The sequence below is a fragment of the Amblyomma mixtum genome, chromosome 6 (genome assembly GCF_055824585.1).
Source record: "Amblyomma mixtum isolate Tamu chromosome 6, ASM5582458v1, whole genome shotgun sequence".
Taxonomy (NCBI): Eukaryota; Metazoa; Arthropoda; class Arachnida; order Ixodida; family Ixodidae; genus Amblyomma; species Amblyomma mixtum.
The window spans coordinates 154,427,772-154,454,098 of NC_143017.1; the positions used below are offsets into that span (position 1 = coordinate 154,427,772).

General features: G+C 47.0%; 2 protein-coding genes across 10 annotated transcripts in view; one reads left to right on the forward strand and one right to left on the reverse strand.

The window, feature by feature from the left end:
• LOC149340859 (cholinesterase-like) overlaps positions 1 to 26,327 on the forward strand; it is a 212,420-nt gene that overhangs the window by 127,364 nt on the left and 58,729 nt on the right. Inside the window, exon 4 of one of the 6 annotated variants that reach the window (XM_089549777.1) lies at positions 1,214 to 1,347. The exons of 4 other annotated variants lie outside the window; for them this stretch is intronic. Coding sequence is in view for 1 of the 2 variants with exons in the window: in XM_089549773.1 (XP_089405899.1) it covers positions 1,214 to 1,390 (177 nt within the window). In the remaining variant the exon portion in view is untranslated. Of the gene's footprint in view, positions 1 to 1,213; positions 1,391 to 26,327 lie in introns of those variants that run through there. One more of the 6 variants, XM_089549773.1, reaches the window with a different exon arrangement.
• Positions 156 to 26,327, reverse strand: part of LOC149340862 (uncharacterized) — a 49,264-nt gene continuing 23,092 nt past the window's right edge. For all 4 annotated transcript variants that reach the window (XM_089549779.1, XM_089549780.1, XM_089549782.1 and 1 more), the window contains 3 exons: positions 7,764 to 7,963; positions 3,778 to 4,190; positions 156 to 296 (listed from right to left, as the gene is read on the reverse strand). In XM_089549779.1, the coding sequence (XP_089405905.1) occupies positions 3,810 to 4,190; positions 7,764 to 7,963 (581 nt within the window). In that variant the 3' untranslated portion in view covers positions 156 to 296; positions 3,778 to 3,809. The remainder of the gene's footprint in view (positions 297 to 3,777; positions 4,191 to 7,763; positions 7,964 to 26,327) is intronic.

Here is a 26,327-nt window from a genome sequence, read left to right on the forward strand (position 1 = left end):
ACGAGGGAAACTAGAGAAAACAGTACATGTTGCAACGCGAGCAACATCTGGCGGTCTGTGCGACACAGCATCTGTTCCACACAACGACACCGCTGAGAGACAGTCGAGAGATAAGCAGTAGAAAACGACAACTGATCCGCGTTTTCCGAGTACCAAAAAGAGAGGCAGCCGCCTCCTCACGTGCTCGTTACCCGCGCCTTATCACAGCCAACGAAACGACGAGGGGGATGAATCGTGACATAATGAAAAGCCCTGGGACCGGTCACGTGGGTTGCGTTTCTCTCCTGGCACGTCATCTGCAAGAGAAAAAGAGGCACGTTAGACCCCGCCAGGGCAGCATGGGATACAAGTATGACTTATCTGCCTTAGATTTCAAAGGCTTGCGAAATGGGAACCTACTTTCTTTTGCAGCGAAAGCTACACTAGGACAGCTAACACACATTTCTGCGCGAGCCTCCGAATGACCTTGAAACGACCTCGAGATAAGTAATGGTTGCACATCTACCTTACCACGTGGGGTCCACCTTGGTGCTGCACCACTTGACCTTTGACCTTTCGAGTTATCGGTAGAGGGCGGTAAGAAGACACGTGGTATTCGCGTGGTGTCAAGTGATTCAATTTACAGTTGTGACGTCATGGTATGGGGCACCGGAGCTGTGCGCTGTGCTTTCGCTACGTGAAAACTCGGTTCAGCAGAGTTGAACCACTAATTTTTTTTCAGTGCTACTGGCTGCAAGGCTGCGCCGAGCAGCTCTACAGCTCTACAGGAGAAAATAATTCACAGGGACACCTGATCTAATTATGTGTTGGCAATGCTATGACATTACTAGCTGCTCATGACTTCACCGGAAGTGATGCGACTTTCGGTCTGGTGACGTCAATTACATCCAGCCAGTAGGAATACTCCCGTCTGGTGACGTCACTTCCCTCCAGGCAATCAGCGAATTCAGCTCCCGACGACACATTTTCTTCCCGATGAGGGTTATAATGCTGTAGCATTAGAAAACTGTTGGAGCAGTCTCGTGATTTACATGGGCACAGTGTCAACAGTAGCCCATAGTGTGAAAAGAACAAGGGTGAATTATTCGCAGTATCGCAACGGCTGAGAAGCAGTCCCTGAGCTAAAACAGCAAACTTTGTAAAGATCACAGCCGATCTTCACTCCACTCCCTCTCGTGAAACCCTTGAGATCTTGTGCTTCCCGGTATCGCAGGGCTTCGCCAACACTGACGAAAATCAAATGCATGGAGACTCACAGCAGTGCGAGCTTCCTTCGTCTAGAGGCATCATGCGGCAACATCGCGGATAGTGGTGTGCCAGCATGCGACTCAAGTGACAAAAATCCTGCGGTGTTTCGCGGCTTTGATGCAAGTGGTTTCATCGTATGCAGGTATGCCAGCTGCCTTTTCGCAGACAAGTGACACAGCCGTGTTAAAACGTCTCGGTTTTTGCGAATGGCCTTTGCTTAAATGAGCGGGAGCAGGGAGAATAATTCATTTCAGTCAGGCGGCTGCAAGGAAAGGACATGCTGGTTTCTGTCCCGAGAGGTAACGCTCCCAGCTTCGTGCACCTCATTAGAATGGCTGTACAGAGCCTGTCAGTCACGACCATCAGTATATCGTTCAGAGGGTGCCAGTATTGGACCATACTGGCACCCTCTCCTCTAATTCCTCTAATTCAAGTATGCACCAACTAGCCCAAAAAGAGGTGTTAATGCAGTATTGGACCAACCAGTCGGAGAGAAAACAGGCTGCTTCTGCGGAATAAATACAAAGCATCCTCAACGTTACTGCGTAAACTTCACGACGGATACAGAAAGGAAAGACGAGACACAGGCAGTTTTCTCTTCCGCGTCTTCGCACGCTCGTTCCTAGCGCCTGTGTCTCCTCGACGTTACTGTGAAGTCATGGCTCCCAGCTGCAGCACAGGTGTCATGCCATTGGGGCCGCCTTGCTCGACAGCCATCACGAAGCAAGTTCGCCGATTTCTGCTACCACTAGGTTACTTTTCATTACTGTGACTCCCCTCTTATTCATAGTGCATCCACTGTAACGTTGGGACGTGGGAACTTTGGCAAGGGCCTGAAGACCAATAATTTGCGAGTACCTCCTGTCGGTGCCCTTAAAACAACATTGCCGCCACCTGTCTACACTTACTCTGGAGTCGTATTCATAAGGTGCTTCAGCTGTGCAGCCTACTAAGAGAGTTTAAATCCAATCATCCAAATAAGAATCTCAGCGCGAGTGAACGAAGGCAGTTTGCAAAGCAAATGATGGCAGGAGTAAAAACCTCCTGATGGGCTGTCTAGGTTCCTGAGTAAAATCCGCTGCTAGTTGCACAAGCACTTGAGAACAGCCAGCGCTTCATAACCGGTTACTAATATCTTCGTGTTGGCCGCGACGAGCGTCTACGTTGCTATTGGTACATAGAGTAGAGACTGAGGCAGTTTCTTGAGTCTCATTAATGCTCATAAGGGTCATTGCGCAAGTTGCCCGGCTGAGCTAGCTGATGTATCATGCGTACTCAGAGTGGCGGATAGATAACGCCTCAGTTAAGGTGGCTTCATATAGTTCGCACAGAATGATTTTTAAGCATAGTGCTTATAGATACTCTGCGCTGGCGTCTAGGCCTCAGATCGTTGGAGCATGATTAGTGCTGAAAAGACCGAAAATGCGTCGGGCAACTTCGAGGGGAGGGAGGGAAGGTTCCATGCTCACTACTACTAGGAGCTCCTTTTCATAGAATTACGGGGGGTACTTAAGAATACTTCCGGGCTCTGAATGCGAAAGTACTCCCTCGTTGTGAGCTCTGTTGCGAGGTTCATTAAAGATCTTTACTTTCTAATGACACACCTACTCATTAGCATACAGTGGTAAGGCAACGCTCTCTATAGGTTTACCTTTATTAGCCAAGAAGCAACGCGGTTTTGTGGCCTATGGGTTGCGTGCTCGCCTCGCAATCCGAAGGTCCCAGGTTCAATTCCCCGCACCCACGGAAGAAATTTCATTCTTCTTTGCTGTAGACGTCGCTATATTATGGTATAGTGCTGACGTCGTACGAGATGATGGTGACGTCACTGGGGGTTTCCTGACCACTCCTATTGGTCAGCGTTGCAGGGTTTCGTTGCCGACGAGCCATATAATGCTTTCGCATTAGTACGCCATCATCATCATGATTTACTTCATTAGCGGCGGAATTTAGTCTCCTGCAGGACAAATGCCACTACGGCTGACCTCCGACTGCATCTGTCTTAGCCACCGCGTCCAACGTATTCCAGGAAGTTTGCTAAGGTCATCCCTCCGTCCCTCCGTGCCACCTTCTGCCACGGCCCCCTCTTCTCCCTCATCCATGATATCCAGTGTGCCACCACGATGCATCATCGCTTATGTGTGCTGTGCATCGAGCATCTCGATGCAGTCTATTGCTTCTCCTTACTCATGCACACAACGCGACAAAACGAGGGACTACAAAAACACACATACACAGCGCTATGGTGTGTATGTGTCCCTCGATGTGTTACCATGTATGTCTCAGTATGAACAATTACCACTTAACCAAGATTGCTTTCTTATTCCCCTCCTTAATTTTAGCTAGAATACAATCGAGCCACTTCGGTTCTCTAATCCACGCTTCTCTCTTTTTGCCTCTTTACGTCGCACCTATCGTATTCCTTCCCATCGCTCACTGTGCTGCTGTGTTTAGCCTCAAAGTGACACAGATTGCGTTCGCAAAACATGGGCACAGAATGCACAAAAAAGGCAGGAAAACACTTCGCACCCGTCCGTATGCGCCGGCAGCGGCAGCCACCTTCAGGAGTGGCCGGCGGTGGCGGTTCCTTGTACGTCGATGTACTCGTCGCCGAGGGCCGCCTGGGACGAGTAGTCCAGCGCCACTGGACTGCCCGCAACCAGCTCGGGCGTGAGCCGGGCGCCGCCGCCGCTGCTCGCACTGCCCACGGCGGCAGCCAGGGCACCGCTGCTCGTGCTCGCCGCGACCACGGCGGACGCGTCGTACAGGGGCGCCGGGGTGACCAGGCTTGCCAGGGGCGGCGGCGGGGGCGGCGGGTGCTTGGCCACAACGCTGGGCGGCTCGTACAGGGGCGTGGCCAAGCTTAGGGCCGGGTGGGGTGCAGCCGGGGCCGCCGGCAGCACGTAAGTCGCCGGAGGAGCCGGAGGCAGGGCGAACGACGGCTGCACCGGGTCGAGCGAACTTGTGTGAGCACTTCTCGAAGTTTACCAGAGCGAACAACCAGCAACAGCAAACTTCCAACCGTTCCAGCAGTCTTGAGAAGTCATTAGTAAAGGGAGACACAGCCTTATTTCATAACGCAATAAAGGAACCTACTTGGAACAGGAGAGGACAGAATCGGATGACCTGTGCGGGCTTTGCTTTGAAAAGCCGGAAAACCGAACATATCAGTGTCGTGCACCGGCAGAGGCTTCAGAAGCGCGTAGCGTAGAACGAGGGCTTTTCTTAAGCGATTCCGGAAAACGAACCTGTAAACGTTGTCCATGGTAGAGAGAGGGTGTGGTAGATGGTCCTTGGCGATCACAAAATGAACAAGGGAGGGGAAAACCTCAGGTTGCTTGAGCCAACGTTTCGACAAGAGGACTTGTCTAGTTGATTGAGCCAACGTTTCGACAAGAGCACTTGTCTAGACAAGTCCTCTTGTCGAAACGTTGGCTCAAGCAACCTGAGGTTTTCCCCTCCCTTGTTCATTTTGTGATCCCCGTAAACGTTGTGGCAGTCAAGAAGGAGGTGCAGAGGGGGGGGGGGGGGATATGTAAACCACAGTATTGTTACGTGACTGCCAGCCGAAGAATGAGACGAGGTGACTGATGGCTATGAGATGATTTAATGACGGTTGGCCTAGCGCGAGTGATCCGCGCCGCGCCACTGCCAGCTTCGTCTTCTTCGTCACAATATGTACTATCAGGAAAAAAAGTAACTGAACCCCTCCCCAAGTTCTGAACCGTGCGTAATTGCATGCGGGCACCGTCTGATGATGCACTTCTAGTGCCGAAACCAGCTGCGCACTGTATGCATCGTCAGGTGACGCCCGCATGCAATTACGCACGGTTCAGAACTTGGAGAGGGGTTCAGTTACTTTTGTCTCCGGTAGTACTTGTAGGTGGCTCGTACAGACTTGGTCTGCGTGGTCGTAGATGTACGTCGTCGGGGGGCCACAAAAGGTCTCGCCCATGGGGCACAAGGCTGTACCCATCGTCTACCAGTGGTTTGTTGATTCCTGGTTTTCAGTGAACGAGCATGCGCAAGTACTATTTTCTGGTGCTTAAATCTGCACAAGCATCTGAGAATGGGACTGCCGGCGTTTCTTGGGTTTTTCCTTTTCTCTATAAGTGCTCCTTTACGGATTAAAATTATAAGGGGTCGTAAAGGATATCAAAACTTACAGACAGATCACCTTACTGCCCGTTGTTTACAAGCTGTTTGCTAAGGTTATTGCTAATCGAATTGGAACAGTCTTTGACTTCACTCTGCAAAAGAACCAGGCTGGCTTTCTTAAAGGCTACTCAACAATATGCCACATTGAGACCATAAATCAAGTGATAGAGAGTTGTGCACAATGTAGCCAAACTCTATATATATCGCTTTAATTGATTACACGAAAGCATTTGACTCAGTCCAAAGTTCAGCAGTCGTGAAGGCAGAGTGAGCAGAGTGTAGACGTGAGCAGAGTGTAGACGGGGCATATGTAATGGTTTTGGAAGATATCTGTAGCGGATGCGCAGCGACCGCAGTTATTCACAATAAAATTGATAAATACCAATCAGGAAGGGTATCAGGCAAGGAGATAGGTATTCAGAGAACTAGATTGGGAAGAGGTGAAGATAAAAGCTAATGGAGATCACCTTAGTAATCTCCAAGTTCTTGATGACATTGCCTTGCCAAGTAACTAAGGGGCCACATCGCAAAACATGACCGAGGATCTAGACAGGCGAGGCTGGACGGTAGGTCTAAAAATTAGTACGAAAAAATCTAAATTATTATGTATTAGCCTCGGACGCGCAGAACTGTTTAATATAGACAGCGAAGCATTGGAAGTTTTAAGGGAATGCATCTACTTGAGGCAAGTAGTGGCTCTGCTTTTAAGGATTCCTTTAGGCGTCTGAATTAGAAACCGAATGGGATCACTTGAAGTTGAGTGATATAAAAAGACGGTCGAGGTGACAGCGAATTGCGGCAAGGCAGCGCAGAAGACGAGACACCGCAAATGCTGGACGCCTGTTGACTCACAACTGGTTTGCATTCCATAGAGAGCACTTTATATAGGATCATTCACCATTCGCGCTTCCTTACCCCAATGATAGCTTTAAGGTCTTTGGAGCTGTAATACTCGGCTGTCTAAGGCAGTTTTAATATGAAACCACACACCTAACTGCGACTGAAACCTAAGCCTGAATACGCACGCACCAGACATCGACAGTGCATCGCTCCGCGCAAATGGTGCCCCCCGAAACAGGCAGCGAAGAGCGGGACTTGCCCGTAGCCACCAGCCGTACAACCCTCGGCGCTAATGGCGACAGTGGTCGACCAAGCATCGTTCGTCCCTCTCGTTGTACAAATATCTGGATCAGCTCATAAGGACCGAGAGGCAGCGATCGTCCGTGCGACGTCCCGCTTGGGCACACTAAAGTGGCATGTTGGAGAATGTAACTTGAAAACACAGCCTTATGAGCCACAGCTAAGTGTGTGCTGAGAGCCGATGAGCACGGCACACCCCGATGGCTCAGGGGTTGTAGTTATGTGCATCTTCGAAAAACGTAGCGCGAAACACAAGACACAGGTAAGGTGAAGAGAGGACACGAGCGCTTCTCACGACTAAATTTTTATTAGGAAGGATAACAGAATATATACCATAGATATGGAGGCGAAGAGAAAGAAGGAAACAACAAAATAACAACTCAAAAACAAGAACAAGACGAGGAGATAAGAGGTCGGCGATGGAAGCAGGTACATAGCATTGCAATGCTATGTACCTGCTTCCATCGCCGACCTCTTATCTCCTCGTCTTGTTCTTGTTTTTTGAGTTGTTATTTTGTTGTTTCCTTCTTTCTCTTCGCCTCCATATCTATGGTATATATTCTGTTATCCTTCCTAATAAAAATTTAGTCGTGAGAAGCGCTCGTGTCCTGTCTTCACCTTACCTGTGTCTTGTGTTTCGCGCTACGTTTTTCGAAGATGCAATTGCTCCGACTAGCCCAGTTCAGCTTACTTGTGTTGTAGTTATGTGACTGTGCAGTGGTTCGGAAGTCATTTTGACGGAGGCGAGCGTTGTTGCTTAGTCGCACAAAACTCCATCTGTCCAGACACTATCCTTAAAGGAACCCTGAAATGATTTCGACGGGTACATTCTAGTGTAATATATCTGTAGACGTGGTCTTTGCGGGTATTCGAGTCAAATTTGAAAGCTCTGCGGGGGCCCTGTGATTTAGAAGTAATTTTTATAAATCGCTGCTCGCGACAGCTCGCAATCGATTAGGGCGACACCTCACTGCCGCGACCCCACCCGATGGCTTCAATGGGTAGTTTGGGCGAGCCTTCGGCCTGATCGGTTGCGAGCTATTGCGAGCATGGACTTTTAAAAATTATTTCTAAATTATAGGGTCCACGCAGAGCTTTTAAATTTGACTCGAATGCCCGCAAATACCACCTCTATAAATCTGTCGCACTAGAATAAGCGAATCGATATCATTTCAGGGTCCCTTTAAGGTCGCTCGAGGGAACCAGGTGGGGCTTACGTGCGCTGGTGGTGGCCTGTGTGGGTCCGCATACGGCGCCTGCGTGTATGGCAGCGGGAAGGAAGGGAACACCGGAGGCGGCGGTGCGGCCGGGTGGTGCGCTGAGGCCAGCGGGGGCGGCACGCTGACCAGCCGCAGGTTGCTCGGGTGCAGTCGAGGCAACGTCGTGTTCCAGAAGGACTCGCCTGGAAGGCCGGTCACTGCGCAGAGCGAGCGGAAGGTCAGTTAAGGCCGGATGCGTGCATTAAACGAAATGAAATAAACTGGTACAGAATAGCACCTTCCCAGCCTGCAACTCTTCTGGTGAAGGCAAGCGAAGAGCGCACCTTGCGGTTTTCTAGCGCAACTTTTGGTCGCAACCAGCGCTTCTTCTGTACTATGTGAACGCCATACCCAACAATTCTAGACAAAAGCATCCTTGAGGGGGAAACCATTTATGAACGAAATTTTTTCATATAATGTGAGATTTCACTGTAACGATCAGATATAACCGCAGATCATCCGACCGCACTCTTGTATTTTCTTTTTTTCTATTAACGTTTTTGCTATCGTCAAAAGCGTTCCCTGTTGGTTTTCTATGGCAGTCTTAACAGTTTGATGCGCTCGATGGAAACACTTTAAAAGAAAGATTTTGCTACATATCAGGAGAATGGACGATGATATTGAAAATTTCCCTAACAGTATATTACAATTTTCCAATTTTCTTAGTTTTTCTCCGGGAATGTTGGACATGTGTGCACCATTTGGTCACTGTTGTGGTATCGTACTTTCGGAAGAGCCGGCAGAAAAAGTGATACCTTCGTGTGCCTAATTCTTAAGTTTAGGACGTTTGCATTTCAGAGGATTTGGGTCTCCATCTTACATTCATTAGGGGGTCACGCGATTTATTTGTGGTGATTTTCCGTGTCTCACTCTTCCGTGGGACACGGTATAGTGGACACGGGAGTTCTGTGGGACACGGAAGTTAAGCCACAGGGAAGCCGATGTGCTAGAAAGGTATTTCCGCGTCTCGGCTGTGTGGCTTTTGACACCTTCTCTATTAACAACTCACGCCAGCTGATTCGCATGCAGCAAATTCACTTTTAAGCGCTGCGTGCTATGCGACAACTTTACACGATATTATGCTCATGTGCAAGGCTTTGCTAAAGTTTTCCCGCCGTGGACATACTTTCTTATTGAAAACTATGCGGATGTACTGTAAAAACGTACTGTCAAAACGGCGTTATTTTGTATTTGGAACAAAAATGATTCACTACAACTCTTTTCGGGGAATTTTTTTGCCGTTGTAACGAGATACTGAATGTATGTGCTGCTGTGGATGGCTTCGTGTGGAATTGCGTTGAATTGATAGCACTTGGCGTTTTTTTTATAGACGGCTTTCCTATGAAACTCTTTTACTCTGCAATGAAATATAAGGTTCATAAACATAACAATGAAGTGCGAAATCGCTCACGTAAATATTATTACTCGAGGTTCCCTTCGATTGCTCCCGTGAGCGGAGTGAGTGGAAGAGTCAGTACTCTCCTGTGCTCTTCTGAGCCCCGCGATCTATACACTCCCTTTGCAAGTCGAAGCAGTGTGCGGTATCCAGCTACATAATGCGAAAGATTATAGGGTAAAGTCTCAGTATTCCGCGGCTCTGCTTCATGCCATCGCTGGAGCACTTTTTGTTCTTCGCAGCTGTAATAACCAACGATTAGACAGGAAAGTACCGTAAGTGCAATGTGGCTATCCCAAAATAATCGCTGCAAAAATCAAATTTGATCTGAAACTCTAGGTTGTATTCCTGCCCGTTCTGCCGATTAGCCTCGCGTTCAGTTTCCGTACCCCACCGCTCCACCTCACATCATTCACGGATCACCGACGTCTGAACGGGTCGTGCTTGAGTAGGCGAGCTAACTAAACCCTAGGATGGCTTCTTGCTACGCACCTATAATCTTAACTTCTTCGTTGACTGCCTGGGTACCGTGAGCGGTCGTGTTCGCTGAAATCAACCAGGCCTTTCTGCTCACTGCCTACGCTCGAATGAGCTAGTGGCCGGAAGAAGCGGCATGCAGTTTTGGCTGCAACCCAAGCAGCACAATATTGGAAACGTACTGGCAAAGGCAGGCCCGACAAAGGACCAGTGTGAAACCATCCGTTTGAAATATTGAGCCGATTGCCTATGCTGCTTGGGAACTAGTAGTAACGCATTGCTAACGTATTGGGAACTAGTAGTAACGCATTGCTAACGTATTGGGAACTAGTAGTAAAGCATTGCCAATGCATTGGGAACTAGTAGTAACGCATTGCTAAGTAACGCGTTACTAGTAGTAACGCAGGAAGACAAGCAGAACGATAGTCAGGCCAAGTTCACAAGTCAGGGTTAAGAGCGAGAACATTGAAAAACATTTCAGTAAGAACAACTAATGGCAGCTGGCTTGTTCATGTACTAAGAGGTTAGGAAGATACGTTAAAGCAAGTATGGAAAGGATAAAGGAGTAAGCGTTCCAGTCGAACTTGCCATGCATCGCATTTGCTTGTCCTCTTTATTATTATTTCTTTCTGACAACTCCGGTGCCTAAATACAACGCTGGGTAAGGCAATTTTAGATCCCTTCCTATCATTAGGTGGCCGCTACGTTCCCCCGCCTTCCTCTACGCGCTCGCAGCAAGCCGCATTCTGGAATTTAGGCACTTGACCGGCGCTCCTGCACGCAGCCTAAGGAATATTTGTCGTCGCTTTCATCCTCCTATGACGGCTTAGCATCAGCTCCTTTCCTCGTCGCTAATTTATTTTCTCTCATTCCCCTCCAATTCTAGCATTTGAACATAGCGTAAACATAGTGAGTTACACAAATTATGGGTCACTTGTTCGTACATAGGGGCATGAAATACAACAAAATCAGCAGGGAACAGCGTTAGATACATTGGGACAATAAATTCAAATTTGAGTAAGGTGAAAAGCCTACAAAAACATCTATTGTACTCCACCTAGGTAACAGAGCTTCGAATTTTTAGACTGTATAGAAACACAATGTATAACGTACAAAAACTAGAATGAAATATTTTATTGCAGTCTTTTGTAGCATATAAAACCGTTGCGATGACATGAAAGCAATGAGTTTGTTTGGCCAAGATCGCAAAAAATAAAAAGAAAAGAAACAGGCCTTGATATTGGCACAGTTTGAACAAGCGAAATTCATAACTAGTCCGCTACATTAGATTGGAGACCTCGCTCTACTTTGGATTTCTGAACTTCAATGATGTGGAAACGCGGGGCTGCGATGATAGCGTTCCCTCTACAAAAGATGGCGCTGTCTACAGCTGTAACGTTCAGTTACTGAATATAATGACGTCTCCAGAAGGAACATTTTTTTCTTTGGTGCTAGTCAGAAGTACTCGAGCGACTGGTCGCCGAGCTGACTGGTTAAGTGCAGCAAGTGTGACTGGACCAATAGAATAAACAGGAGGCGTTGGAGAAGCGGCCAAGGCAACTGGTTCGTTCTGCTGTTTCTGGAAGCTACAGTTCCGGAGGCACGTTCTGTATGTACAGGGCAACCGTGAAGACGATTATTGACATTGTCTCTCAACATCATCTCCGACAAAGATACATCCTGAAATTCGGGCCTCGAGGGTGGAAAGCCTTTAAACACATCCACATAAAAGGATTTACCTCTTTCGCTCTCGCTTTATTTAGGAATAGCAATAGAAGTTAATGTCCTCGACGGAAGTGACGTCACTTGCGCTGTGGTGATATCACGTCCCTCTAGCCACTAGGAATTGTCTGGTCTGGTCTGGACTTCCCGTCAACCAATAGGCTCCGTGCGCTGCAGTTTGGGGAGAGCGCGTGGCGCCACGTGGTTAACAGAGGGGGCGAAAGGTGGGGGCAAAAGGTGGGTGCAACTCTCGTTCAGTTTGCAGACAGTGATAGTCAGTGGTAGCGATAGCATGAAAGGACAGGGGAGCTTTGTACATTATTTACAAAATGCCGTTGGGCATTCATTTAATCAGTGCTTTCACGAAATAGCTGAATTAAAAGTCCTCTAACTTTGGTATATACTCGGCAAGAAATGCTTCGTCCTTTTTGATTGTTATAACTATGCTTCTCTGAGGACACATAAAGTAAAGCAGTGTTAATCCTCAGGACATGCAGCATTATCATTATCTGCGTGTAGTACGGATGGGTTTTACGCAACTGTAAGTGCCCATTCACATAATGGATGTATGTCACATAGCTGATTTCTTTGTCTGGGCCAATGAGACACTTGTTCCTTAAACTGTAAGGGCACTTAATTTCAATAACTTGAAATGTGCCGCCAGATGTCACACTGGCGTCGGGACTGCAACACAGCCATGGTTGCTCAGAATCAATGATCAGCCCAACCTGAAAGCAATAGAAACTAGATGTAGCATGTCATCATTAGGTTTGTACTGAGGTTACTTCGTGAATTGTCGTCCCACGTGCCAGCTCCAACTCCTGTCTAGCTATTTTTTCCATCTTCTTTCCTGCATCGTCATGTGGAAGTTTGAACAGAACTGCATCGCATCTTTCAAAGACACTACTACTGCAAATGTTATGAACCACTTGGGGAAATTTGTAAGCCACCTTCTTTGCAAGGTTTGTTTTCCCGTGAAAGCTCTCCTTCCCGGATGACACTCTGGCAGTCTTGGTGGAAACGAAAAGCGGCAGGCGTCTCTTTACAGCGCACTCACATTTGCGAGTCGCTCTTCAAGGCTGAAGCCTGAAGAATGGCCCGAAACCAGTCATGCTGGAAAAGCAAGGCCCTGGACTATCCCCTTCACCCTCTATTTTACTGATAAATGGGTGGCAGTCAATCAATGTACCCTTTGGACACCCCTACCTGGGTCATCTTGCAGTCTGCTGGAAACATTCCTGAGTTTACACAGAAGGAGGAACTTGCTTTTTTTCGTTTGTTCGAATAATACGAGAGTGTCTTCGGGAACGAGACCTTTTGGTTGGGAAACAAGACTTGTAAAGAAGCTGACAGGGATAACAACAAGTGGTCAGTTTAAACCGCTGTACAGCACATTTTCAGTGGCCAAATACATTAAGCAGGCCACGAAGCTTACCGTAAGAAGTTGCAGCACTACAGAACATCCTTGGTGACGTAAGGACAAGGCTAAATACTTGAAGTCGGCAGTTATTGTTTTTATGCGGTGTGTTGTCGAACTGCTCACGCGCACTTTTCGTTCTTGGTGCCACCTTCATCAACGATTCATAACTTCTGCTCAGGAACATAAATGAAAGCAATCCAAACAAAAACAAACTGTTTAACTGCTACCAGGCCTTTTGTAATGAGGGCAATTTCGATTATCTCATCAAGATCTTTTTGGAAGACCTTTTTGTAGAAGAACATCTCTCTTTTGTCCAATGTATGCTCCATTTCCCACCTTCTCATTTTCAGCGGGGAAAGGTCTGTAATTTCGAAAATTGCACAAATCCGCATAAAAGCCGGTCTCCCGCCGAGGTGCCATTCTCGCAACGATGTCACTGCGCGTCTGCTATGCGGACGGGTTGACGGAAACACACTGGGCATCCAGTTAACGCGGGGAGTGCCGTGCGGGGGCGCTGGCGATGCGGTCGCTGGTGGCTCCACCATACCAACGCACGGAGCCTATAGGCGAATTTTATTACCGATGACAATTTTAGCCCCATGAGGCTTCTAGCTTCTAATACTGTGGCATTGAAATAGACGCCTCTTTCATCTCTTGGTAGGAATCGGCAGTAGGTCCATAAGGCTGGAAAGGTAGCGACATCGTGTTTGTAGTTGGGCTGGCACGAAAAGTACACACGGATGTGCCAGCTCGAAATCACATATGAAGGAGACTCAATCAATCCAAATGAAGGAGAAAAATATTAAGTAAAACGAACGCTTATAGACACGGCATTTCGAAAAAAAAAAAAAAAATGCTCGCTAAGTTCTAAGGTGCGTGTCATCAATGCTTTATCTGTTTTTGCCAGTGCTCGAAGCATTGTTGTAGAAGGACTACTACGATGCCTATAGCGTGTTAAGTATTACATATTAAGAAATAACAGTGCAGCTGGTTTAGTACCGTCGAAATTGCGCAAGCGAACGCGTGCACAAATACAACGCTCGGGTGCTAATGTGCCTAGTCGGCTGAAGCGGAAGGCTGACAGGAAGAAAAGCAGCGTTGTAGCCGTCCTCTCATGTTATAAAATTTTGCAGCAATGTCAATTTGCAAATGATACTTTTGCAACAAACTGCTTAACGTGTATTTATCTACTAAGCTTCAAATGTATTCACAAGCATGAAACCCCCCTGAGTCTGTCTGCAAGAAGACAAAAGTGCCTTCGGCGAAACCTAAAACTGCCCTTATTTCTCAAGTTCGCATATATATAGCGCAGTCTGAATTGCAAGATATCTGGTGCGGTACGGCTCGAGCCTGTGTTAAAAAAAGCATTATTAGGAGACAAAAGACCACATCTCCCGAGTCCCAAGCAAAAATGGGAAACGAATGTTACCGTGCATATTTAGCAGCAGCTTTGCAAAGCTGCAGTAAAAAAGCGTTTTCTTTCCAACGCAAAAGCGAAAAGGGGTTACAATAAAAGAATATGAAAACCCTGTAGAAATTTGATCAAAGAAGCATTGTTCGAACATTCTACAGCTGAACCATAAGATTACTCCTTCTAACGACTTTGCTTGATTTGTTCTTTCAGTCTAAGAAGACAATGGTAATTCGAGCCCATAGAACTTTTATTTTATTCACTGCAGTCTTGACGTCTATGCTTCGAAACTGGCAAAAATGTCATCCTTTTTATTGAAGAACTTTCGCTTCCTCTTTGTATTATTGGCCCATTTTCCACCTGTTCTGATGCCGCAGTGCGGCTACGGATCGATATGTCTGAGCGAGCATCGCTGGCTCATCTGCCCTGCATAACTTTGCAACGGAGCAATCGGTAGGTGCAGGGGGACGACTAGGCAGCGGCTGTATTGGAAGAGGAGGCGAAGCGAAGAATACTCGGCTAGACGTCAAAACAACGCGCACAATCCTCTTTCCCTCGCGTGCAAACAACCGACCAGCACCGACCGCGAAGCTCTGAGCGCCGGCAGCCAGCATCGTATCCAGGGCCGCCCGGTCATTACCACCGGAGCGATTCCCTCCCTCACCCGACATCAAGAACGGTTGTCAGACCTTTCGGTTACGTCTGGCAAGGTTTGCCGCCGGGCCGAAGGGGGCGAAAGCGAATAGGTGGTGGTGGCGGCGGCGGAAACGCGCAGATGTTTTCGCTGGCGCATGGGCTGGCGCTCTAGACGAGGGTCGATAACCTCGCGGACACTTTCTTTTTCTGCGTGCCTGTCTGGTCCATCTCTGCTGTGTTTACAAATCCCCGTCCCCCTTCCCTTACTTGTTTCTCTCCCTTCCCAGCTGAAACCGTTGGCCTAAAAATCTGCCGCGTATTATTCGGACTAGAGCTGGCAAACAACGGAGATGTCAACATCAGGCCGAGAGGAAGCTGAAACTCAAACGCACGTTAGATGGCGCCAGCTTCCGCACGAGTGGCGGCTGCTGCGGAAGTTCTCTTCTAGCGCGCTTAACTTCAAGCGTGGAGCGCCAGGAGGGAGAGAGGAGGATGAGGCATAAAATGGCGCGCATGCGCCCTCCGGCCAAGGAGTCACGTGACGTCTTGCGTACGGAAATGAACGCACTACGTTCAAGGACGCAGACGCGGCGAGGGCAGCCAGACGGGCGCGGAGGAGGGTCTGCCGCGGACAGACAGGCTTTCCCCGAACGGCCGCGCCAGACGCTCTCGCAAAATGTACAAAGGAGAGTGTTTTCGATCGCGCAGACTTCACACGCGCAGGGCCGCCTGGCGGCGGCAGGATGCGGTCACGAGGGGAATGGCCGGGCGACGGCGCGGCCCGCGTTGTTTGGCATACTGGGCATACAGTGCGGGGGGGCTCCTTGGGATTGTGTGTCGTCTGTGGCGCACCAAGCTAGCGTGTTCCACTGAACCGACCAAAGGTGCGCGTTTTTGAGCCATCAGTCCGCCTGGGAGTGAAGTGCGTTCTTACATGCAACCCGCAGCGAAGCTTTGTGATCGCGCCAGCAAAAGGAAACGGAGGCCGTTAGGGTTGCATTTTGCGGGTAGCGGTCAGGTTTGTTGGCGACGCTAGCACTTGTCTACTTAGTTATGATGCGTGCGTGCTCGTGTGCGTTTATCTTTTTTTTTTAAAAAAAATAGGGGGGGGGGGGAGAGTAATATGTCCTCGCGTCCCTAAGCAGACTTCACGTTATTGATAACTCACGGGGTGTCTCATATTGTATTTTGTTCTCAGCCAGTAAGAAATTCATGCTAGAAACCAAGATTTGCCAAATTTTGAAATCGTTACTGTACTTTGTGGCCACGTATGTTCCCAATTTTCAATATTTCTGGTGTTCTGGTAATCGCGATTCGAGTTAGGGAATTAATGAAAGAAATGATACCTCGCAAACCGAGCTAACTGACCTGAAAGGACGGTCTAGCATAAATTATTAACTTTATTTTGGCTTTCAGAAGACGCAGAAATATAGCGTATTGCAGGTTTATAGACGGCACCAGTCAAAAACTCTGTCATACCCGTGTTTCCCATTTCGAGCAGATAGTGCAAGTGCTGTATATATCCGGATTAAAATACGCAACACACCAAAATACTACAATCAGGTTCGTACGTAATAAAGTTCATTGCTGGTTCTTTTCTGCGTTGGAGTGCTTAAACTCAAAAATTTAATCTGGTTTTGTATCGAAGAGCACTCAGCAGCGATTCCAAAATCCGGGTGATTCTTTTGCTATTACGATCAAATAAAAATAGACAAACGAGTGAAGGGGGACAGAAGAACTCTGTGGCAAGTCGCATGCGGCTACGATTGTGTGCTCCTGCACGCGGTGCTCGAGGCACGTTGCGCTGGCTGTTCGCACGCATTCCTTGCTCAGAAAACGTGGGCGGGACGTGGCGGGAATGCGGTGCCAATCGCCGCTACGTCCGGTCGGCACATTATAACAGGTTGGGCCGCCAACCGAGCGGAGAGGCTTCGGCGGAGTTCGAGACGAGTGACGGGCTGGTCCGGCCCAGTCCGGTTTGGTCTGGTCTGTCTGATGTCACTGAAGGCTGCACATCCCAAGTGGCCTCTCCGCAGAGCTCTCCAGACAGAGAGCTTTCTTTCATAATTCTTTATTATTATTTTTACGCTAGAGGGGATCCAAGGGTTTCCTTCGTTTTCAACGCTTCCTTTCTCGAAACCGAGCCATGGTGGCCTTTCCTAACAGCACTATCCAAGAGGACAACGAACCAACGATGTAGAGCTAAGACAAGGAAATGGAAGGTCTTGTTCTTTGTATGTAGGTTAACAGACGACTCGAACTTAGATTTGCAAATAAATATGCTTTCTCTATATTTAATCACGCACTGAGGGCACCAAACCCTTCTCTTGAAGTGCCAACTTCAAATGAACCAGTAAAGTTCTGTACAGAGAATACGGCTTCATTGGCGGCATGGCAGTAAATGCTGAACAACCATCTTAAGCAAGTCCTGTTGCCTTGTGTTCGCCCTTGTCTCTTCCCGCTGATTCTTGTCATTAAACAATGCTCCGAGTGCTCTTCTCGCGATTTGTCCGCCGAGTGCCGAAACTGATCAATGAAGCTAACCGCTTGTCCGGAAGTTTACGCCGAAAGCTTCGATTAACCCCTCCTTCTGCAAAATTACTAACGTACTGCACCTTGGTTCGACCTAAATTCGAATACGTATGCGCGATCTGGGATCCCTACCAAGCTAACCACATTAACTTAACAGAATCCGTCCAGAACAGTGCTGCGTGTTTTATTTTTTCTGATTAGTCACATACGTCTAGTAGTACTAAACTGCAAGTACAAGCTAACCTCTCCAGCGTACCATATCGCCGCAGAGCCGCTCGCCTCTCCATCTTCCTTAAATTCTATCGTGAATCCCATCGTAACCCCGCTATTTCACCAATACCCCGCCACTATTGCCGCGTCAGCCATGACAAGACCGCGTACACACCTTCAGCCCCTTCATCAGCCCATCTTTCCTTATTATTCGGACAAACTCCGAACTATTAGTATGACCTTCCTGCTGATGCTATCATTCATTGCAACCACCACCGCAACAAGCGTTTCATTGGAGAAATCTGCAAGTACTAATGTCCACCCCTCATGTAAAACGCTCTCAGAGGGCCACTTGGAGTATCGAAAAGAAAAAAGAAACTTAAAAATGTGTGACGCCTTCGACTGTTTACTGGGGTTCCTCCCATTCGCCTGCGCGCATTAAGCCATGTTTGTGGCTTTGTCAGAGCGCAGATTTCGACGCATACACAGTGAGAAGGGCACATCACATTACTACAAACTCGCCGACATATCCCTATTACCACATTGTGTCCCTCTCTCCGTTCTTTCCCCTTCTGTCCCCCTTGTCTCATCTGCCAAGTGCAGGCTAGCAGACCAGTCTGCAACCTTCTAATGCTGATTACCTTTTTTTTTATTTCCTCTTTTTCACCGGTAGCTGCGAGCGCTGCAAAACGCCTCATTTACACGGATCCTCATTGTTCATTTCCTGTGGCTACAAGGCTAGCGCTGTGGATAGCATTTCCCATAGCGACAAGCTGAAGGGTGGGTAATACGTGCAAATTAATTCAAAAGCAACTTTGGGCCTCTTCGAAAAAAATAAACATAAACGTGAAACGATACAATGATGCCCTTACAAGGACTAAATAAAGAAAGGACATCGCAAAAAAATGTTTTGAAGTCTTAAGCCATAGCAATAAAGTAAGGCTGGGAGAAAATATGGCACGCTGAGGATTTATATCGCAAACCCGTGAGAAGCGTAAAAAATAGAAACAATACGCGAGAACAGAAGGTGTTGTGATGCAAGAAGGAGAGAGGCATGCTGGAACATTTAATAAGAACCAAGATTTTGGTCTGGGCTGGTTTGTTCATTGCTATCAACAGATTAGACCTGCAGGAAGGAACGCGGACACGAAAAGAGCTCGCACACCCTCCTCTCTTTCTGCCGCCCCCTGCCACGCTTGCCTCGGAACACAGTCCGTTACCCTCAACAGACATCGGTTATCTCGTTTTCGCATTGCTTTCCCTGTCCAGGTCCATTTCTTCCTCTTGATTTCGACTAGGATGTCATTAACTTGCGTTTGTTCCCTCACCCACTCCACCCTCTTCCGGTCTGTTGACGTTACACCTATCATTTTCCTTTCCATAACTCTCCGTGCTGTACTGAATTTCATTTCGACCCTTTTGGTTAGCCTCCGCGTTTCTGCAACATATAGATCAGTTCCGGTAAGATACAACTTCAATATACTTTTCTCTTGAAGGATATTAGTTAACTGCCATTCATGATCTGAGAGTGCCTGCCTGATGCGCTCCACCCTATTCTTATTCGTCTAGATGTTTCACTATCGCGGTTTGGATCTGCGGTCACTACCTGCCCTAAGCAGACGTGTTCCCTTACCATTTCCATGGCCTTTCTAACAATCGTAAACTGCTGTTCCTTTCTGAAGGTATTGAACATTAGTTTTCTGCATGCTAATTTTTGGACTCACAATTCTTTTTTACTGTCTAATCAGTCGATTATGGTTAGCAATTCGTTGTCTGAAAATGTGCGTGCCCGAATATGTGTATTGATATTACTCTAGTTGTGATATGTAGTTTTCATTCGTTATTCGGATGTTATGCAACCTTTCTGAACGTGCTATGGCATTTATCGAACACTTGCAAACGCTACGGGCTACCAACAAAGGGGGTAGGGACCTTCGTCAGGCTGCTTGCATAGCAGCTTTTTGTTCTTGCCCTGCCATTTTTTTTTTTGTGTAGAAAAAATGTGATAAATGATATGGAAGTGGACACACATACACACACACATACACGCGCGCGCGCACTCTCCCTCTCTCGTCTATGCTTTTACCATCTTGAATGGGCGTCATTTTTAATGCGCAGCACTAGCTTCGTCACTAGCGAAAAAAAAAAAGCCGTAATGTCCTGGTGAAGCTCGAAGCAACTCGGGTAAACTCGGTGGAGTGTCGCGCCAGCTGCAGCCAATGGGAGGAAGGCGTCGAGTCAGCTGCAGCCGACGAGTGGAGAGAAGGTGTGAAGATGAAGATGGAGAAACGTGCACATGCAGACGCCAGAAAGAAGAGGCGAAGGGTGAAGTCGCCAGATGAACGTGCAGTGCAGCAAGCGGTAAATCATGGATGAAGCGAGCTCTTCGACAGATTCCAACCCGAACGAGGTTCACGGCGAGCTGAACAGCAACGCAGAGGAAGAGGGCGCCAACATGAGTCAACCGATACAGTGAATATAGCAATGCGTCAGGCCGACGCAGAGTGCAGTAAAACGTTTATAAACAGAAGCGAGAAAGAAGAGGCAAATGATGAAGTCGCCGGAGGACCGTGCAGTAGAGAGGCGAGTACAAGTGGCTTCAGAGACCGTCGAAGAGAGGGAACGACTGCTCGATTCGCAACTAATTTCTCTCGAGAGGAAAGCTGAGGAATGACTGCAAGAAAAGCTGGATGCAACTCAAATTTTCAGGATTACGAAAAGCTAAACGAAGTTAAAAAAAAGCTAAACAAGCTTCAAACGTGGTACCGCCCTGAATCGCATTTAGCTTAACCTGATAAATGGGGTTCCAACCTTTTTTATGCGTTGATTTTCACTATACGCTGGTACGGACTATCCTGTTCTGTTATTTTATTTCGATGACAGTGCCGCTAAAATTGAATAGCACATTGCAAGCTGGATGCATGCATTAGGCTGTACCTCTAATAGGGTATTCGTTTAGCAAGGATAATATCATTAGGCTATGTACTGCCAAAGCTACTACCCAAGGGTTAGCCCTAGAAGACATTGTTGATGAGGAATGTGAGAAAAATATTTCATGTCAGTCGGAGAAAAATTACAGTGGGCTACTACTACACACAAAAGTGTGGGGATGAGCAACTAAGACAGAGACTAAAGATAGAAGGTTATGACCCAACAGCCACACCCACAGTTCAAACCATGCATGGTGCAGTGAATATATAACCCGGCGTCACTTGCACGCGCTCACCTGTACAGGGCAAGACACTCACATGCTCCACAAGTGCATTTAAGGCCGTTCGTCTAAGCCGATCTAACATAGAAAGCACAGCAGCGCCTTCGCTGTAGAGAATTGAACAAAGGCCTGAGCACTCACAGGTGAGCAGCTGCTATTCGCGAAGAGCCTTTTATTTTCTGCAGGAAATTGTAGAAAGAAGGCAGAGTCGCGCCATGGAAGGTAGGAACGTAGTAGTGCGGGAGTCAGGCGACTAGCCTTAATAACTTTTCATTGTTTGTGAACGTAGACAGTTTGTTCGAACTTGCTAGATGATTTGTCATTCTGGGGTAATGGTCAGAATAGGGGCTTCCAGCCGTCTGATATCAGCCATCTGTTATTTTCTGCAGATGAAGAAATACTGTTCTCCTTTGGCGGTCTTTGCAGAACGTTCTTCAACTAGTATTAACGAGTGCTCACGAAAACGATATGGTAAAGAAGAAAACAAGCTACACAACATAAAAGAATCGATGCTTTGTATTCCTACGTTTTTTTTACGAACCTAAATGGCGTACTGATGCATCGCAGGTGCACCGTTTTTGCTCTTGTGGCGGTTCCCTTATAAAAACGGTCTATAGACAGTCTATAAACTTATAGATTCTAATGCCTTCCTATAGATATTCCTTTTTGTCTATTCGTGGTTTAAAGACTATCTATAGAAAAATTCTACGCAAAGTGTATGGCCAGAAATCTATAGATTGTGTATAGCATTTGTATTGCCTATAGACGGTTTTCTAGGATTTGTCTATAGATAGTCTATAAACTTTATAGACAGAAGTCTATGGACAGTCTATAGACTGTCTAAAAAATTTTTTGTAAAGGATTACCCCTGCAGCTGGTGCGGCCAACCACTTTATATCTAAGAGCATTAATGCAGAATTATCACTGACTGGTCGTCCTCTTCGGGGCTAAAAGCCTGCTCTCGCAAATGGTCTGCTCAGATATGTTTCCGCGTTTCCCTTTTGATCTGCTACGTCATTTCCGGGCAAATCAATCTCGGTTATGTGTCGCGCCAGTTAATCGGAAACTTTTTAATGTTGCGATCCGGAAATTCATTGTTACTTTGGCAACCAATGAAGAAGGGACCCGTTAATACGGCCTCGGACGACTCGAATTATAGACACTGTTTCTGCAGGACCAGTATTACTGAATATATTTATGCCTAGTTGATATGAAAAGTCGCTGTCCGGACAATAGAGATGGTCAGAATGCACAGTGATAATTCAAACCCGTGTGCATTTGTCGTGTTAATAAGGACAGTGATGACAATAAAAATATCGACTGATCCCACCAGACTTTTCCTTTCTAGTTTTTATATTTAGTGCAGAAGAGTAGCCCTAAAAGGTTGTGCTTTACGGCCCACCACTGTGCGCAGAAGCAGGCCTTAGCCATAAAATGTTTTTGTTTTTTTCCAGTTATTAGAGACGACTCGCTTTATGAACAGTTTTCATCGGGAACAAAAGTGTTCGTGTTAGCAAGGCACGACTGCACATACTTTGTAGTCCTGATAATGAACATAATAGAAAAAATAAACTAACCCTTGATAATTCACGGTAGTTAGTAATGCATGATTAGGATAAACCAGAGCAATTAATAAAGGTAATTCCTTATTCTGTTGAATTAAATCAATGGTCACAAGCCGCTATTGTTTGGGTGAAGATTCAGGAACTGTAATTGAGTAAGGCGTATAGTAGGGGCACTTAATCGGTGCGACTGAATGCGAGTATTGGCGACTATTTAATGATGAAGGTATTATTTAGTTGTTTCGTAATATTGCACCAAAGACTCAAAATGGCATTACGTTCGGGGTGGTGGAGGGGTCATCAAAAATATGTAGTAACTGCAAATTTAAGGAAACATTTCCTGCCAGTACACAAGAAAACCAGTAAGCAGTTAAGAAGAGTAAGGATACTGGTAACTGATATAGTTACCGGATATACCAGATGTTTCAGGGAAGACTTTTAAGTAATTTTCAAAGATAGGCTTTTTGAGGTAAAAATATGGCTTTGCGGCATAGTACTACCAGTGTTGGCCGACACCAGAAAACCTGTGTATCGTATGAAGTAGTAAGCTAGTTAATTTATTTATGAAAACTAACTTTTTGACTATCACAGTTAAGCGACTGGCTGCTACAAATATCTAAATATTTGTAGCTGGTCGTTGTAATAGGCATATCAGTTTTTAGACTTTCGAAATTGCGATTACCCTCGGACCCAAGAGATTTTGGCCACATCGTGCCAAAATACATGCGCTTTCGAAAAGCATGCAGGCAAAGCAACCTCTGCAGTGCACTTGACTAGTCTAAATAGCCAAATTTTGTCGAGCCACAGCGCTTTTATCAAAGTGCAGGCTGGCGCTTTGGGGTAGCCGCGATTCAATCCCTCGGCCTGAGCAGTCGAACGTATAGCTACTCAGCCACCACGTCGGTTCTGGGTAACATGGAAGCAGAAAGTGAGGATGCGACGTGAGGCAGACTCAGAAGAAAGAGGAGAAAATAGGAGGGGGTCTTAAGCTCCGCCTTAAGGATATAACGCTATAGCGTAATGGATTAATTCCCACATATGCAGAAGATCATTCTCTACTTTACATTCATGAATCCCACTCCCCAGAGATGGGGACACGAAAGAACAGCACACATCAAAACAACATGCTTCAGGAAAGCGAACATCAAAACAGCACAGCAACAAAACAGCACTGGGAAAAACGGTACAGCGTCAAAACAGGATAGGGAGAAAACAGCATGGCGACGAAACAGCACAAGGGAAAAGAGCACGCGTCGAAACAGCACGTCGGACAAAACAGCAGAGCGACAAAACAGCACAGCAGAGTACGGTGCAGCGCTGCTGGAGGGGTGAACTATCATCGCCATAACCGCATACGGTAAATCACAACACATGCAGGGGCTGCCTTTGTAGTCAGCTAGGGCTTGTTTCACTGGTTCATTAAGAAACAAGGCAGGCTCATTCCTTGCGGAACAGCGTTGCTTGAACGGTGCATATGGCAGAACGAGTGGTTATGTAGACCCTGCTTGCTTGGCTTCAGTGATGCATTTTCTTTCTGTATTATGTAAGAAGATGGCAGCTGAGATGGCAGTTGCTCCCAGCGGTGGGCCATGTGCGGTCAAGGTTGCTCTTCTAGATCGATCAATCTATAATTTAACTGCCACCTGCCACTGTGGGAAGTTTGCTGACTGTTCGATGGCAGGTTATGACCAGTGTTGTAACGCGCACATGGCGCGGTAACGCGTGACTTTTTTCGGTAACTTAATAACGTACTCGTTACCATTTCGGAACTGTAACGGGTAACGTACTTGCGTTAACATTTTTCGGTAACGTGAGGTGCCACGTTACTAGTTACTTTTTATTTCAATTTTCCCCCTCCGCCTCTCTTTAAAAAAAAAAAACACCGAAAATGATGTCACAAATAAATAAAATCTACCGGTGTTCTCGACGACCCTTGTTGCGGCTCGCATGCATGCCAAAAAACACCTGCCCTTGACGACTTGTCTTCACCCCCAAACCACTCATACACACAACTCTCTAAAGAGTGGACGCATGCCGAGCCACCAATGGACCATTTGCAGAAATCTGTAAGTCAGTTTCTGCGTAAGCTTGTTTTCCAACCAAAAGGTCTCGTTCCGAGGCGACACTCTTGCATTCTTGGTGGAAGCAGTTCCCTTTTCTGAGTAAACTCAGAAATGTCGCCAGTTTACTTCAAGATAGCCCCAAGAGAACCACCGAAAGAGTACAATGGTACAGCACAGAAAAGGGGATTGCAGTCAACCGGCTGTTGACAACTGCGGCTACGTTTCTGGTTATTGAGTTCCTAAGCGAGCGAAGCTGACCTTGAACACCTTGACGTAAACACTCGCATTTTTGCGATAATTATGCAGGTTCAAGTAAAAAAAAATTGTTCATGTTGGCAAATATATTTTTTCCCGAACTATGACATCTAAGCATTTCTTGATTTCTACACAATTTCCGCGTAATTTCGTAAGCAGAAGCACACCAGAATTACTGTAAGTTTGTTGAGTTTAGCTGTGTTTACTTTGTGAAGTTGGAATTATATGAAGTATGAGCTTTATAAAGTTGTTATGTTGAGTTCTTACAGCGAAGACGCACTGATTAAAATTTATGGCCATGGAGTAACGGCAAAGTAACGTGCGATACTTTCTTTCGGTAACGGTAACAGTAATGCGTTACCTTTTTTTCTAGGTAACGTAGGGCGGTAACGCGTTATTTTATTTTTAGTGTAACGAGTAACCTATTTAGTTACTTTCTTTCGGTAACGCCTACAACACTGGTTATGACGACTCCGCACGGCCACGTGACCGATGTAGGTAGCCTACCTGCCTCCTGGGGACCACCTCTGGGGATCACCTGCCAGAGCCACGCCCGTGATTTTTCGCTCGCAACGCCGACACCGACAAAGCTGACACCGGATTTTCGCGTGAACGGGGCCTCTAACGCTGTTTCCTTAAAACGATTTCTGTAAAACTGCTCCAGAAGCCTCACGTCTTGCCGAACTGCAGGAAAATACAACGAAATCGACCAGCGGCATCTTCATTCTCCTTGTACTTCTATGGTTCGGGCAATAACGTCTCCGCTTCAAGCCTCGGAAGGTCTCAAGGCCTAGCCGTGTCTGGGAAGGGCGCGCCCATGCGCTGTCTCAGCCATACGGCGCGCAAGTGAAAGCGCGTGACGCCGTCGCCACTGTTGAGTTTGTCAACTGTGTGTCTGATTCATGGGACAGCTCGGCTCTCCCACGGTCCACCCCTGCATCGTAACGGTTTATGCAGTGAACAATTTAGTGCTTCCCTTTCGAACGCACTCTGCCAGTTGATGCGCGCCAGCTCCGTTCACGGTTGTCTGTGCATTTGAATAGACTTGCGTGTACGCATGCGTAGAATGTCGTCGATTCGGCAAGCTCGCGGCATCGTAACCTTGAGGAACCTGCCAAAGCAAGCTTAGGAATGCATCAAATGACACGCAGGCAGGCGCGCACGCCGCCAATGTCACTAGGCCTCTGGCCTTCCGTAATGAAGTGTTAAAAGGCTGAGTGAAGTATAAGTACGAATACGTGCGTGACAAAAGTTAGTAAACAGAACTAGCTTTGGAGTAAACATGTGAAATACATGCTTCTTTATCTGAAATACGCAGCAACAGTAACACCTGCCATCCGTTGTTTTCTGATCGTTGCAAAACAGTTAGTAACGCACACACCTTCGGAGAGGAGGGGACATGGTGCTATTTTCAGAAGCCGCGTAACTAGTTCTTTCATAAAAAAAAAAAAGTGCGGACACAGTAATACAGAAACTGTCGAGGCGGACAGGAAACAACTCCTTGCATGCTCTAAAGAAGAAAGACGAGCTAGTCGGTGCTGCTGATTCTCTGGCTGAAACATGGTAACGTCCCGTCGGTATCCTTTCTTTTCGGTGTCCCTTGTGCTTTAGCTCTAGTTACAATGTT